Genomic DNA, 16,697 nt, shown 5'->3' with positions numbered 1-16,697 from the left:
ACCATACAGAACGTATGAACGTTAACAATTCGTTATGATCATAATTTGTGTATATTCCTCTTTGATACATACTATTTTCGCTTCCGCAAACAACATACAGGCTAATTAAAATGCTATGGGACTGATGATGATGATGAACTTCACATTTTAAAGATAGCCTTCATTATCAATTATTTCTTTGCCAAATCAAGTACATATTGATAAGTTTACATTATCTTCTTCATCCTTGGTCGGAAGTCCTCCTAGGAGACGGATACTCCGAACAACAAAGCTGCATCTGCTGGAGCCTTCCTCACACGTGGTATACAGTTGCCCCTGTGAGACTTAGTGCTTCAATAGACGAGAGGGTGGAGAAGGAATTGCACACCCCTCCTTCACCATAAAAATTCATGTGCAGGTCAGGCAAACAGGCAAATGTCTGTCTGCCTCCTCATCTGTCAAATCGACAGGGGAATAGCAGCTAATCTTTGTTTCTTTATTTCGCAGTTCTGTCTCATTTTGAAAAATGGTGCGGACGCCAACGCCAAATTCTGGATTGGAATCACTGATATTGGGACGGAGGGCAGCTGGCGTTACGCGGACGGGACGGCAGTGGTGGGCTTTAACAAGTGGAACACCGTAAGGGCAGCAAACTGTTTTGTAGCAATCGGCCGTACCGTAGGCTTCTTAAGGTTTGAATGGCCAACGCGGTACGCGTTGGGGTATGCGGAGTCAACGAGTGAAACACCGCAAGGCCATTAGAAACCTGTGATTGTAATATTGGCGACGTCGCGTCTCCGTAATGTCACGTGACCAGAATATTTGGTCATTCGAATGTGATGAAGACTGCAGATGCACGCTTAATAGCCTGCATGGGTGAACTTCATCTAGTGGAGCGTGGTAATGCACACAAACACCTTTGTCGTAATCAGCTTTAAAAATCGGTTCCAACTCTCCAAAAAATCTCTGTAATAGCTTCACAGTATTGCAACCTTGTTCAGGTTCGAATGACCAATCCTTTCGGAAGAGTGATACTACAAAGCCGTAAATACAATGTTTAGATGTGGGGATACCACGCCGGTCGGTTGAACCTGGAAGTGTCCGACAGATTCACAAATTTGCTAGTTTGTAATGATTGATTGAAGACCTTTATTGCAAACTTTGCCACATTGGGCTAAGTACAGGTCATAATAAGACTTGCTGCGCATGCGCTGAAAAGATTCAAATACAACAGATACAAAATGAAACTACCGTTGGATAATGTTATAATCACGTGAGCGTAATAACATATGAAAATACAAATTTATCTGGCAGCCTCAAGGTTTAGCAATCCAACGTGGCAGACAATACGCACATCATAAACACAGAGTTCACCACCAACGCGCACGAGGTTCCATGTGAGCTAAACGATTCCCTTTCTCCTTAGGGGGAACCGAACAATTCCGGAGGAGACGAGGGGTGCGGGGAGTATCTCCCGGCCGGTCAGGATACTTGGAACGACTTGAACTGTGGCACTCCGCAGAAATTCCTCTGCCAGACAAGTAAGAACTTCTTAAACGCGTACTACATACCATGTACCATTACAATCCAGCCATAGCTTATTGAGTTAAAGTGATATCTCACTGCATTTGGGGCACCTGTGTGGCACTGCGGAGTTGGCTCTCTGCGGCACTGTTGTGTTATTTTTGCTTAATTTTTTTATGATTTAGATATAACGTAATACGAAAATAAAAGTATGACTTAAAAGACAACAAAATACACAAAACAATAAGAAAATCCGTTCTTCATCTCTGGAATTCGTTGAGCAATCTTTCGAACCCCGTAGTGCTCCCGGTGGCACTGACATGCCACCTTAAGGCTGACCATAGCGTGGCGTGATATTTTATTGTTGCAACTTTTGTAACTTTATTCACTGGGGGCGTGGATAATATTTCTAAGTTTTTATTTTCAATGCCACACACATTTTATTCACCACGATTCTCACAGGATCACGCGATGTTTGAGGACGGTGTTGTGTACAGTGAACGAGATATCAACCCAATGTTTGTTTTGTGGTTACAGTTCTACCCTGAGGAACCTGCTGTTCACCGGTGTCAGTGTGACGTGTACAGCAACGCAAGCCAGAAGAAACGAAGAGGCAGCATTGATGTGGAATATGAGAAATAAATTGCATTAGATAAACAATAAACGCAATAAATAATTGATGCACTGGCCAAACGGAGCTATGGTGAAGTCAAACAATTTTGTCCACGTGTATGTTTGTGCATGTATGTGTGTGTATGTGTGATGTGTGCATGTGTGTGTGTGTGTGTGGGGGGTGTTTGTATGCTCGCGTGTCTATATGTGTATGTTTGTTTGTTTGTTTGGTCGACCTATTTACTTGCTGTGCAGGCTACATGTAGTTACTTAATCTGTCATTCCTCAGAAGGGCCCATGTCTCAGAACAAATAGCTTCTCCGTGTAGCATATGGTAACTGTCGCACCCTAGATACAGGGACAGGGAGATTATATAAATGTATCATCAGATAACTCTGTCTCATTTTGCCATATGGTTACTAACCGCAACATGCTACTTTCCTTCCTTCTTATATCTGGAGTGGCGTTAGCCGGTGAGAGAACATCTTTTCTTATGGATTTTCATCTTCAGACGATTAGAACAAATTCTAACCCGTCAGTGGCGACATTTGTAGCGAAGTGGGCTTTATATCAGATATTCGCAGTGTGGTAGTAGCATGAGGTATCCATGGGTTAGTGACCTTGCACCTGAAGGTCGGGGTTTTAATACAGACTATTGCCACACACCTTGCCCCCTCCCCATCCGACAGGCACGAGACTAGATAAAAGTCCTTAGATTTAAGATGGGAAGTTTAGACGTCTTAGGTTTGTTGGACGTGTTTATGTTAAAAAATGATCAATTGAATTGTGCCCAGTAAATGAACTTTAGAAAGTAGTACATACTCTATTTCTTTTCGTCATGGCCAGTTGAATATTGGGTCTCCGCTGAGCTCAATGTTATGTGGTGTTCGCAAGACCGTCTTGGGATGACCGTGCATGTGCCCTGCAAAATGCAGCTGTCTTTTTAGGGTAGATGTTTAAAGGTTTTTCTAGGACTTCGTCGGTGCTTCTGGGACACCCTGTCAACAGTTTCTTCGGTGAAATAGTATGACAATCAGCGACAAATGTCATCGAGCCGCAAACTGGCCCATTACCATTTTCTCGTCTAGCGTCCCAGTCGTGCCAGAACACCAGCCCCCTGTGCGGAGCCAGTCCGGGATGGCCGCTGCTGTCCATGTGTTTTGATCATGACTACGTGTTTGCCAGCTGCCCGGAGTTCTGTGGACAATGCAGTAAGTACAAAGGCAATAATGGAGAGTCTTTTTATGTACTAGTAGTTCGTAAATCTAAGTGATTGGTACCCCACTCACAGTGTACAAGAAACTATGTGTTTTGACTACAGCCTGTTACACGTATTCAAGATTTGATTTTGCAACTGAACAGTTGAACAACCTTTTTAAGAAAGGTAGAATCGTTTAATTATCACTGCATGACGTGATACTTTGCGAATCACCATCTAGTTTATTCTACACAAAATGTCCTACTTTCAAGAGTTGTTCATCATATAACCGGCATTAGATAAGCACTGCCTTTTTTTGTTTTAATGTGTTCATTTTTGTTTCCGCCCAGCGTGCGCCACCGACCCCCGTGGACCCTGCTACAACGGCGGGACCCGGGGCGGCAACCCGGCCAACTACAACGAGCGCACCTGCGACTGTAACTGTGTGGGCGCCTGGACAGGGGACCTGTGCCAGTGTAAGTTACTACTACTATTAATACTACTACTACTTCTCAGTCTATACATACTATGACTCTGCGTAAAGGAACTAAACGATAATGAAGACTACAGTACTCATCAATGTACAATACAGTCGGATAAACTTAAATTATAACTTCAAGTCAAGAGAACGTAAGACACGCCGTAATGTGAGATACATTCATTGAAAAATGTCGTCGACGTCTGCAAGATAATTCACAGATAGATATCACAGATACTTAGGCTTTTAAAACTTTGAGATGCTTAATCCATAGAAAAGTCAGATTCTAAAACTTTGCCATTTTTCTATCATTGTTAATCTTTGTAATCACGGAGTTTTGTCTTCAATCCTAATTCTTTTAGATTGTGGCCTTACCTGTGTTAACGGCGTTCTGGACAGCAGCACCTGTACCTGCCGCTGCTCACCTGGCTGGGACGGGCCCACCTGCAGCGGTAAATACCATCCACATATCAGTGCATTATACATTCATTCAAAGTTACTTGCCTTTCATAAAAGCGACGCCTTTGATTATATATACTCAAGACAGTGACGTCCTGTAGGGTGATCTACATCACCTAGATCGGAGCAGTCATTTTTTTCTGTAAGATGTGTGCGTGCTAACCGGTAAGGCTGACCGACTGTGGCATTTATCTATCTATCTATTTCTTTGCTTGTTTGTTTGTTTGTTTACAAAGATGTGTGTGCGGACAGCAGTGCTCTGTGTGGAGCTAACCCCGGCTGGCCGACTGTAGCGTCCTGTAGTGTTTGTTTGTTTGTTTGTTTGTTTGTTTGTTTACTAAGATGTGTGTGCGGACAGCAGTACCCTACGCGGAGCTAACCCCGGCTGGCCGACTGTAGCGTCCTGTAGTGTTTGTTTGTTTGTTTGTTTGTTTACGAAGATGTCTGTGCGGACAGCAGTACTCTATGCGGAGCTAACCCCGGCTGTCCGACTGTAGCGTCCTGTAGTCTTTATTTGTTTGTTTGTTTGTTTGTTTGTTTACTAAGATGTGTGTGCGGACAGCAGTACCCTACGCGGAGCTAACCCCGGCTGGCCGACTGTAGCGTCCTGTAGTGTTTATTTGTTTGTTTTTTGTTTACTTAGATGTGTGTGCGGACAGCAGTACCCTATGTGGAGCTAACCCCGGCTGGCCGACTGTAGCGTCCTGTAGTGTGGACTACGTGGCCGCCAGCTGTCACCTGTTCTGTGGGGTCTGTTCCGGTGGGTCTGGCGTCGTCGTCACCCAGCCCACGACTACAACTCAGACTACAACGAAAGGAACTACGACTACCCCAGCACGTAAATCATTTTCCTTGTATTTTTTTAGAGTTCATATAGGACTGTTAAAAGCAGGAGTAGTTTTGAATTCCTCTCGAGAAAACATCCAGACTTCGATCGAACACAAGCAAGTGGTCTCTCCCGACATTCAGCTCTCTGTATTTGATATTCATCAGGGTCAAATGACCAGTTGCTAAAGCCACGTAACCTAGTGAGCCTAAAGGGTCATTCGGTTGAGCCTTGAGAAGACGCATGGGCATTTCCATACATTGTTTCTTGCTTTAAATTATGACAAAGTTTGACGTTGCCAGCGCATTGATCTTATACTAGTCCTTTTATACGCAATTTGGCATCTAAAAACGATTACCGACCCGACTAATCGAGACACGTGATCTTGCGTAAGTGTGAAATGGGTAAAGGGTCAAAGGTGGTTGAAAGTCGGTATCGTCCTCCGTCCTATTCGTTAGCCACCTCTGCACAGCAGCGTTTCCCAATGACTACGTCATGACCGTGAACAGTAACCTTTCAATTGTAGCGTTTGATGAGATTACGTAGAGTAATTGGTCTTTCCAACCTGAAAAAAAGGCTTCTGTACGTCAACCAACGAAACAAAGTCGCCTACCATATCGTAACAACTTTTACCTTGCTAAGCCCGTATATCACGGGATGCACATATGTGATGCTTCTATCCAGTATCTTTCTGGGTCTGGGGCATACCGCAGGAAACCGTATTGATGGGTGTAGTAAATCTGTAGCAGCGGCACAGAATAGGTCAGTTTTACTGTTCTGTTTACTTAACCAGATTGGGTGTGTGTGGGGGGGGGGGGGGATGAAACATTGGTGTAAATAGTATATTTTAGTACCTAAGACTCTGGACTGTTTCTGTAGGCATGTGTCGCCCTTAAGAACAGCGTTAACAGCGGGGCGAGCTTCTGGTTCGGTCTGGAGGACAGACAGGTAGAGGGGCAGTGGCGCTACGCAGATGGTTCCGCCATGACTTCCTTCAACAAATGGAATCCGGTAAAATTCAAGATTTCATCTTTCTCTCAAACAATTCAAAACGATACAAGAATATAACTTTCAAAATAGGGAAATAACAAAATACAGGTATTGATCGTATCAGTAACTTAATTGTTTAATATGGAAAGCCAGCTTATTCATCCTTATAAATCAAATCGCCAGGGTGAGCCCAACAACCAAGGCGATGAGGACTGTGTCCACTACCTTTCTAGTGGCAATTGGAACGACCTGCCCTGCGGATCCCGACAGAGGTTCATCTGTCAAACTGGTAAGAAGTCCAAACCCCTTTCCAATACCCTTCTCCAGTTCTACGACCCTCATATCTCTGCCAAATGATTTTTAAAATCTTTTTGAGAGAATTATAAGTACTTCCAACTAATTATGCAAATAATTCCCTCATTTGCATAGATGGTCTTGGTTGATCATCCGCTCTACTCAGATATCACTGATTGTTCAAAGTATGAAATCGTTGCAAAGAAGGCAATATGTGATCCTGATTTGTCTGAAAATGTTTACCTTTTGTTATATCTGTAGTGGTGGCGTACACAGATGAGTATTCAAGCTATCGAAAGACCAAAAAAAAAATGTTATATTAGAAATGCCTCAAGTATGAAATTTCAAACATTTCTCACTATGGAATTATAGTGTTTTCTTATCAATATATTGTGCAGGTGAGGTCTTTATTTGCATGATTGATACCTAGTGGCATTCCTCTCTTTGTCAGTTACATATGTGACAAGAATGAGAGTCCTATCACGGAATGAAGTGGATTTATCTCATCATATATACAAATTAGCATGTTGATTTGCATAACTAGTATTATATTATGTTCTTCATCACTTTGGCTTTCTACATACAATAAATCATGACCATCCGTGAACACTTTCTTGAGTTAGTCTCCTGTAAACCAAAATCGAGTCCTGCATTTTCAAAAAGCCGCCAGTGAGCCCATTCTGGCAGGTCTGATGCCTGCATGTTCTCCATTTTTCCAGCACCCATAAGAATCCGTTCTTACCTTTACATGTTTCCTCCTTTTCCATTCACAGCTCCGCGGTAATTTCAAGTTAGACGTGAAAACAACAGCGGCAAAGTCTACATCGAGATACCCTCTCATGATGGTGGAAAATATCTCAAATAAAGGAATATTTCAAATATTGATCAGCAAGTGTTGGCATTTTTTTGCATGTGTGTGAATGCATGTTTGATATCTGCAAAACTTTCCCAAGCTTTTATCACCTTACCGACCAACAAAAATCAATCTTTTTGCTTAAGTAGTCCAACCCCTTTATATATGAAAATGTTGGACAATTCATCTCCTACTGCTTACGGAAAAGAAGTCAAACCCATCAAATAGCTTAAGTAGAGAGAGATTTAGTTTAGACGTTATTTCCTTTTGATTTTATCATGTCATTTCCCTTCTTTCTTAAGTATGTTTATGTATGAGTATACCACTACTACTTTACTTTGTATGCAATTAGACCTCGGGTATGAATTTGCAAGAAAGATTATTACTATCATTATTATCATATCGATAAGTAGAAGGCCATATAGACATTGGATTGGAAAGATGACTACGTAAGATAAACAAACATTACAATCATATGCAGTTCTGAACAAGTCAAATGCGGAGTCTTTTTTGTACACAAGGCCTGCCAGTATTTCTTAAGTTAATTTCAAATAACTGTGGCAATTGTACATTTTCGCCTCTTTTTGAATGATTATTGATGAATCGGGAGGTGGACTTATTCCCTTTTTATATGCTTGAGTTCTTTCATTCATGAACTCACTCACTCATTCCTCAATTTATTCATCCATCGATCCGTTGTTTATTTATTTTTTCATTGATTATCATTCATTCACCTGCTTACATCCTCCTCCCCGCTAGCTGACCGGTTAACGACCTACAGAACGTTATAAACAGCTTCTTGACGATGTTTGAACTATGGCCAGAGTTACGTAACCAGGGTCTATATACTAGTAGCTCTCGACTCGCGAAGTCTCACTGAGAACATTATCCGCCCGTGAGAAGACTGTAAACTAGCCGCCATGTTGTTCCTGTCGATATTCGTCGCACTTTTGTCAACAGCTGGTGAGTGTATAATTGTTAATACAAATGGGACAAAATGAAGCTTAGGTTAAAATTTGATCATTTATCCACGGTAACTTTTATTGGCGTTTGGGTTTTATAGGTCGTCTTCGTAAACGTTATATTTCCTAAACTTTCTAAACGAAATTTAGAGAGTAACCCGAACGCTACGCTTATTACTATTTGGGCATTACGTGTTACGTAGTTTGTGCCTTTCTGTATTTTTTTTCACTGTACGAAAGATATATGCGTATACAAAATTGTTTTTTTTTTGTCGTAGCGTCCCAGTCGTGCCAGAACACCAGCCCCCTGTGCGGCGCCAGTCCGGGATGGCCGCTGCTGTCCATGTGTTTTGATCATGACTACGTGTTTGCCAGCTGCCCGGAGTTCTGCGGACAATGCAGTAAGTAAAGGAGACGTCTTCTTAATTATAGGAGATGTTCTCTTAATTATGTCTGCTAGTGTAATTGTTAAAAGCAATCATAATATCGTGTTCCTTCTTGATCTTAAAACCGTTTGATAGCATATCTATAATTAGTCTTAATCAGGACGCTTTGGACATAGCCACGTTTAGTGCCTGGTATCATTCCTTGAACGACATGCCTAAGACAGTAAAATGAAGGCAGTTGTCTTGTTGTCGTAAGCATCATAGCCCCACTGGAGACCCCTGGAAAGATAATCGTACGACGAACGTGCCCTCGCCATCATCTTGACTTTTAACATCACCCCTTTCTTACAATTCCGCCCTTACCCACCAGCATGCGCCACCGACCCCCGCGGACCCTGCTACAACGGCGGGACCCGGGGCGGCAACCCGGCCAACTACAACGAGCGCACCTGCGACTGTAACTGTGTAGGCGCCTGGACAGGGGATCTGTGCCAATGTAAGAACTGTGGCTCTCTTTTCCCTCAAATTTATTCCATCGTTACTAGTATCACGTTGGTCAGTATAGATAGAAACAGTGGGTTCGAATCACAGTCAAGTCGTCAGTTTTCTTAATTGCTATTTTTATGATCCTATTACTGTTTGCAAGTGGTTTTGAATCATCGGTTTTATGAGTAGTGCGATGTGTCAGGACCCGTTCCGATGCGTGATGGCTTGGATCTCTCAGCTCTTAATAAGGTTTGTACTTACAATATTAAATGCAATGCCATTAGGCGATTAAATGGACAAACAATTGCAACCAAAGGATATATTTTAAAATCTGACGATATTTGCTTTAATATCTAGTCATCCTTCCCTCCATTTCCTTACCGCAGACTGTGGCCTCACCTGTGTGCACGGCACCCTGGACAGCAGCACCTGTACCTGCAGCTGCGCACCTGGCTGGGACGGGCCCACCTGCAGCGGTAAGATAGACGCCAAACAAAATCATTCCGTTATCCCGTAGCGATCGATGTTTACGCTTTTCAAAATTATTTTGTTTATCAACCTTGACAAAACATTTCCTTTCATATTTGTTTGTTTGTTTGTTTTGTTGTTGTTTACTAAGATGTGCGGAGCTAACCCCGGCTGACCGACTGTAGCGTCCAGTAGTGTTTATTTATTTGCTAAAGATGTATGTGCGGAGAGTAGTAACCTATGCGGAGCTGTCACTAACTCTGGCGTCCTGATGTGTTTATTCATTTGTTTATTTGTTTGTTTGTTTATTAAGATGTTTGTGCGGACAGCAGTATCCTGTGTGGAGCTAACCCCGGCTCGCCGACTGTAGCGTCCTGTAGTGCTTATTCATTCATTCGTTTGTTTGTTTGTTTACTAAGATGTCTGTGCGGACAGTAGTACTCTATGTGGAGCTAACCCCGGCTGGCCGACTGTGGCGTTCTGTAGTGTTTATTTATTTGTATTTATTTATTTATTTATTTTTTTTGTTTACTAAGATGTGTGTGCGGACAGCAGTACCCTATGCGGAGCTAACCCCGGCTGGCCGACTGTAGCGTCCTGTAGTGTGGACTATGTGGCCGAGAGTTGCCACCTGTTCTGTGGGGTCTGCTCCGGCGGGTCTGGCGTCGTCGTCACCCAGCCCACCACTACGACGAAAACAACAACAACCCCTCCACGTAAGTTATGTCTACCGAAAGAAGGTTGAGATTCGTAAATTTACTGCTTAGAAAATATGTCGTCTATATATTTAGCTGTGATTTTCCAATTTCTTGTTTGAAGTTAAAGGTCGTTGGAAGCCTATACAATCCCCTTCCAAATAGTCGACCATGCTAATACAGCTCCGTAAGCTTTTTTCCTAGAAATGAGATATGCGGGTAAATGAAACGAAATCTCCAAAGTCAAATTGGAACATGTGCTACGAAAAAACAACTCAGACATGAAAATGTAAGCATATTTGAGGGTTTCATCTGTCCAGTCTGGTTTTGAGTAGAGATGTTAGAAATCTTGACTATGTTTTTTCCCGAAGCCTGCGACTGGCAGATAGTTTTCGAGATCCGGCCGGGGGTAGGGGACTGGGCAGTGGATGCCTGGGGCTCGGAACACACACATACCGGGCACTTCAAGAGCCCACTAGTGGACATGTGGGACACACTGGGGGTCAAAAGGGTAAGGCTTTGTCTCCTTTTCTTACTCAGTTTATGAAATATAATATTTCTTTTTTTGCTAATTTGCGATTTCAAGAGCACTTGAACAGCCGGCCGGTGGACATATGGGAGACACAGTAAGGATTGCCTCCTTTTCTTACTTTGTTATTTTGTTTTACTGATTTGCGATAGCTAAGCCTACCTTATTTCGTCGGCGTTCATCGCTGTCGCCATTTTGGATTTTGACGTCAGGTAGTAGCCATCTTGTTTCTAGTACACCGCGATGATTAGTATGCGCGGTGTATGGTGGGAGGGGAAGGATATGACACCAGTGGTTCGAAGATGTTAAAATGTTATATGACAATGTACATGTACAGTTTAATTGTTTGCTTTATTTCTATTTCACATCAACTATGATTTGAGACTCTTTAATCGCGTCACCATCTTATCATTTCTAGCTCTGAAAGTTCTAATCCTCTGGCCATCATGATTTAGGATAACTGATGAAGGTTGTTCAAAGCCGGTATCGCCCCCCGTCTGGGCCTAATGAATGCTGATACATGTAGTATGTCAAAACACTAATCAGAGTCGATCATAGGAAGACATGTTATGAATTGGAACGAATTTTCATCGCCCCTAGGTGAAGGTTTCCCTCTTCCAAGGAGCGGAGGTTCGAGAGTTGATCTTTAATGGCGTGAACAGCGACAAGTTCAGCTGGTTCTCCAAGGACCGCCTGCTGACGTCACCCTGGGCGGACCTTCCCACAGAACCTAACAACTTCTTTTCAATTGATGGGGAGACAAACCCTGACGCTCGCAGGTTAGTCTACCTACACATTACTGCTTCTGTCACACACAACCCACTACATACAATGTAGGTGGCCTTCCAACCTCCTACAGACCATGTTTTGGAGTTAGGTCGGTGTCAAAAATAGCCGGCCATGACCTCCCGACTTTCTGCAGACTATGGTTGGGAGTTAGTCGCGAGCGCAAGGTCATCTATAGCTTTTAGTCTTTAAAAGCCGTTTCCGCCCGCTGGCTCTCATTGTTGGTGAAAAAAAGACATAGATTAAGTCATATTGTATACCTAAATGCGATTATGAGAAATCTGGAAGTGACAATAGCCTGGAATAGAATAGGCTATTGTCCCCCCAGTGCCGGACTGCAAAGTCGTTCGAACCTCCAGGTCTTTACTAACGTACGTTTTTCACCCTGTGATCTAGAAACATATGCTAACTCTGGGTTGGATACCACAATAACAAATTATTACATCAAACAGCGTCAGACATCCTATTGAAGGCCAAAATTCGGTAGGTAGTCACGTGTTTATTAAGTCACGTGCGTGGTGTAAGTGGGCCAGGCAGTCTGACGAAGACCAAAATTCGGTATGCAGTCACGTGTTTATAAAGTCACGTGTGTGGTGTAAGTCGGCCAGGCAGTCTGACGAAGGCCAAAATTCGGTACGCAGTCACTTGGTCACATGTGCTGTGTAAGTGGGTCAGGCAGTCTGACGAAGACCAAAATTCGGTGTGCAGTCACGTGTTTATAAAGTCACGTTTGTGGTGTAAGTGGGCCAGGCAGTCTGACGAAGACCAAAATTCGGTACGCAGTCACTTGGTCACATGTGCTGTGTAAGTGGGTCAGGCAGTCTGACGAAGACCAAAATTCGGTATGCAGTCACGTGTTTATAAAGTCACGTTTGTGGTGTAAGTGGGCCAGGCAGTCTGACGAAGACCAAAATTCGGTACGCAGTCACTTGGTCACATGTGCTGTGTAAGTGGGTCAGGCAGTCTGACGAAGACCAAAATTCGGTGTGCAGTCACGTGTTTATAAAGTCACGTTTGTGGTGTAAGTGGGCCAGGCAGTCTGACGAAGACCAAAATTCGGTACGCAGTCACGTGTTTATTACGTCACGTGTGTGGTGTAACTGAGCCATACTGATATGATACTGACGGACTCCAATGGAGACATCTTGACGAATGTGTGAACACGCACTCCTCTTCTTGCAGTGTTCTTGTATCCACATTCCACAGGTTCAATTCTATCACGCCATGTGACTTAACATAGGAACTTACAGCTGGCTCGCATTGTAAATTTATATTTCCTTACGGCATTTCCTCGACACTTGTTTGACTTCCTATCGATTTTTTGTGTGATCAAACAATCGTATCGAACGGAAATGCATAGCTGATAACAGAAAGTCCTAGTATCTTAAGATTAGGCTTTTACTGTTTTCACCTTTTAGTTCTACCGTGTTATTGTTGTGAACACCAGCCTATTTCATATGTCTTTCAATTACGTGGTTTATATTTTTCTTGACAGTTTGTCCAATGATTTACTTATTGTGATAATTTTGTGGACTCTCAAATGCCAAACGAACACGCGAGCTGTCTCGTGTAATGTACTTTGTAACGCAAGTTGCGTAACCAGTTCTCTGTCTTGGGTAAATGGGTAGAAACCACTAGAATGTATTATTTCAGGTATGGTGATAGTTCATATCGTACTTATGCCATATTAGGTTTCACATCAATTGATTAAAAACGCGATCAGTGTTCGAAATGCTGCCTACTGCACTTCAATGTAGATCCGCTAGAGTTGAGAGTTGGGTAGTCCACACGCTTCAAGCCATAAACAATACACATAAGGCCTTCTCGAATTCGCTTGTCTATTTTTTTTTTTTTCATTTTCCAAAAAAAGTGCATAAAATGTGCCTTTAAACCCCTTAGGCTGTTTTTTGTGTGTGATTTAAGCCATATAAATTATTTTTGTTCGACCTAATTCGATCCTGTCCAGTTTTTCCTGAAAAATCCGAGAAGCAACAAACACATTTGGTGTGGCCTAAACGAAGTAAACAAATCAACTAAAATGACTTTTCTTGTCGCCCAGGACTTGGTTTATCAGCCGTAACTACGGCGGGTGTCCGAACGACGCGGGCTGGCTGGTAGTGGTGGAGACCGGCCCGCAGGGGAGCTGTGAGTGGGAGCGGGTGCCAGCAGGTCCAGGCGTGCTGTACTCCAGGAAGTCAACTTACGTCAACTGGACTTCTGGTCAGTTTTGTTTTCTCAGTATATCTGCCATACCCCATTGAGAAGTAGAAATGGTCAATTAATAGGTAAACCCGTGCTCCAACCAGAGAAGAACATTACTGCTGCCGTTTGTACTAAAATGAAGAGTTCAAAGATCTTTGACTCCATGAAATATATAGTAGAGTTTCTTATATGTTTCGTTTGGTTGTAGTTCATTGATTGTGCAAGTAAGTATGCATTTTGATTAACATTACATGTGGCCACTGATCACTTCTGGTCACTCTCTTGGAATACCTATCCTGCTAAAATGTATAGCTGCGAAAGTACAAACAAACAAACAAACAGACCAAAAACAATACCTTCCACTGACCATCCACTGATGTCTGATTAAGGTAGTATTTCAGGGTGGCTGAGGAGTTTTGGGGGGTGTTTTTGGTCTTCTAAAATTACCATCTTAGATAATGTATGGACCTTGATTTTTTCGAAGGTAGTACCCTAATGCATAAAGATAATTTATGCAAATTGGTATGATGTCACAATGACGTCATCAACTACTTTTAGGCCACGCCCATTTTTAGAAAAAAATGCCTAAAAAGCCTAAATTTTGACTTGTATTTTGTCTGTTATTATTGAAACTTTTCAGAAATGTGCATAATAGTGATTTGAATAGATCTGCGCGTGGATTTTATCATACCTTGTCATGCTGATTTTTTATTAATTTTTTTCCTGAAATTTTAATTACCCCTTATGCTAACAGCATTTGGGAGCACTAAATAGCATTGTTTTGCGTCGGGAGCGCACGAAGTTTTTCCTTACAGGGTAAATTTCATAATAAAACAAATTTTACACATTTTCGATGAACAGTTTTTAAAAAATTAGTCCGTAAAAATCAAGTTGTTGTGGTAGTAGTGACGTAATCCACTTTTACAGGTTGTAAAAAGACCAAAGTGATGTTTTTGAGGTCAAATTTGAATTCAGCATGTGCCAAAACCCCTGTATACTAATTTTTTTTCTTGTATCTTCAAGGATAGGGAAAGTATGGTGATTTTGCATATTTAATTAGTGGACTCTGATTTTATTACCCCTGGAACTCAATTATTCAGGATTATTCATCATTTCTGAACAAGATGTATAAATTTCAGGACAATAATTCAAATCAACATATTATAAAACCCCTGTACACCAATTTTTTTCCTTGTATCTTGTATGAGTACGGAGATATTGTAATCTTGCATATTTAATTAGCTGATCAAGAGAAATTATGCATAATTTTCAGGCCTTTCAATGGCCATAACTCTCTAACGGTATGTCCGATTTTGTTGAAATAAAAACCATTCTATTTGTTTTACTAAGACCTATCCAATGATATCAAGCTTTAAAAGTTATGATGAGTTTGAAATTTTTGCGTAATTTTAGACAGCTACTTTGACCTTGAATTTTGACAGACAAAAAGGAACATTTGATGGGAAAATATGTTAGATTATGAAAATAGAATTACATAGAAAATAACATTGATAGTTATTTTTTGGAAAATATCATTTTGAAATTTTGCTCAGCCACCCTGAGATACTACCTTAACTACTGGTTTTACGAACTCTGATTTTTACGACATTTTACTCCGACGTGTCTGACGTTTGTGGTCATCTTTCCCCTCACTGACGTCCTTTCACCCCCATCATCAGTGTATTCACATAAACACACACCAACATAAGAGTCACACAAACAATCAGAAACACGAAATTATAGACTCCGTACACCGAGTCAAAGATAGGTCTGCAATTGCAAAAAGTATATCATGTTCTTGGAGTGTTCTTGGTCCTACTGCATAATTAATGACCTGTAGAACGTTGCCCTTTCAGGCGGCGCTGATATCGGGGTCGCTGACCGGATGGTCATCTCCATCGACACCTGCAGCCCGTAGATATTCTTTGAAATCAGTCGCATCTTACTTAAGGTACGTCAGGTATGTTAATTAGCAAATTTCTTCAGCTGATGTAGTATACGTACATATAGTAGTAAAAAAAAACATAAGGGAGTAAAAAAAAAGGAGACTAAATGATTACTGGATTTTTTAATAGAGCAAGTTATATTGATATTATTAAAAAATTCTCTCATTTTGCTAACTCCTATTTCAGTTGATGACGTCGAGACAAGTTGAAGGAGGAAGGACATTGCGATGTTTCATCACGGCTACTATAATGTAATAAATACGTGGAACCCCTCGTACATTTTGTGTCGGCTCGTTTTTTTGCTTGATCACTATTGAATATTTGCTTTGATTTGGTTTATCTGTGGCCTAGGGTGATACAAAACCTAAGGTTGGTTAAACGTTTCTGAGAAATGTAGCTGAAGGCATATCGATCTTTTGTACAGTAACAGCGACATCTAGCAAAAAGGAGTAGAACGACAGGTCCATACTTGAATTACAAGACAGTTTGTATTTTACACACGACATACCGTGTACAGCAAAATATTAGCAAAATTGGATCCATGCATTTGAAGTTATTTCAACGAAAAAACTTTAGTCGTTACAATATCTAGAATAATTAGATTCAAGTGGCCGTTTTCTCTACACCATAACATGGCCTCCTTGAGTCAAAATAAACGATAGCAAATCCTAGTCGACATCAGACCCGTAGTGCAGCTACACCATATATACGACTACTTTTTTCTCGAAAACACAAGGGGTTGTATCTCTATATTCGGAAAAAATATCACGCTCATTCCAACAATAGAGAACAACAACTCTCCTGTGTAAGCCACATGGGGTGATACCTGTTTGGTCAAGAGGCGAGGAGTTTCAAGGACAAGGCTTGCACATGGCCATAGGCCGTTGAAATCTTCAACCTTTCTTCCATTATGCATCGTAACCCTCATGTTCTTCTGGAAGTTTACGTGCTCTAGATCTGTGTTACATCGCATTTAATTTACTGGTGCACGTGACCTCAGTTGCAGTGGCTGACGATTTCCACG

General features: G+C 41.8%; 2 protein-coding genes and 1 long non-coding RNA gene across 4 annotated transcripts in view; all 3 read left to right on the top strand.

Annotated features, from left to right (window-relative positions):
• LOC118423504 (multiple epidermal growth factor-like domains protein 6) overlaps nucleotides 1-2,220 on the top strand; it is a 7,903-nt gene extending 5,683 nt beyond the window's left edge. The window contains exons 7-9 of the mRNA XM_035831675.1: nucleotides 487-618; nucleotides 1,406-1,520; nucleotides 2,041-2,220. Coding sequence (XP_035687568.1) covers nucleotides 487-618; nucleotides 1,406-1,520; nucleotides 2,041-2,051 — 258 coding nt within the window. The 3' untranslated portion in view covers nucleotides 2,052-2,220. The remainder of the gene's footprint in view (nucleotides 1-486; nucleotides 619-1,405; nucleotides 1,521-2,040) is intronic.
• A 91-nt stretch (nucleotides 2,221-2,311) lies between these two features.
• LOC118423503 lies at nucleotides 2,312-15,731 on the top strand. 2 transcript variants are annotated; one of them, XM_035831673.1, is made up of 9 exons: nucleotides 2,312-2,588; nucleotides 8,454-8,576; nucleotides 8,932-9,057; nucleotides 9,434-9,523; nucleotides 10,052-10,231; nucleotides 10,582-10,721; nucleotides 11,340-11,518; nucleotides 13,585-13,745; nucleotides 15,584-15,731. In XM_035831673.1, exons 1-9 carry the CDS (start codon nucleotides 2,528-2,530, stop codon nucleotides 15,643-15,645), a joined length of 1,122 nt encoding a protein of 373 aa, XP_035687566.1. In that variant the 5' UTR covers nucleotides 2,312-2,527; the 3' UTR covers nucleotides 15,646-15,731. The 2 variants fall into 2 exon arrangements, with proteins under 2 accessions (XP_035687566.1, XP_035687567.1); XM_035831674.1 differs by lacking the exon at nucleotides 2,312-2,588 and adding an exon at nucleotides 7,973-8,176.
• On the top strand, nucleotides 5,932-7,245 carry LOC118423505. The gene is made up of 3 exons (XR_004832062.1): nucleotides 5,932-6,087; nucleotides 6,250-6,355; nucleotides 7,134-7,245. It is a non-coding gene; the product is annotated as an uncharacterized LOC118423505 (long non-coding RNA).
• Nucleotides 15,732-16,697: the final 966 nt, after the last annotated feature.

This window comes from Branchiostoma floridae, chromosome 9, assembly GCF_000003815.2.
Source record: "Branchiostoma floridae strain S238N-H82 chromosome 9, Bfl_VNyyK, whole genome shotgun sequence".
Classification (NCBI taxonomy): domain Eukaryota; kingdom Metazoa; phylum Chordata; class Leptocardii; order Amphioxiformes; family Branchiostomatidae; genus Branchiostoma; species Branchiostoma floridae.
Note: the sequence above shows the minus strand (reverse complement) of the source record. Positions and strands in the feature narration are given on the sequence as shown.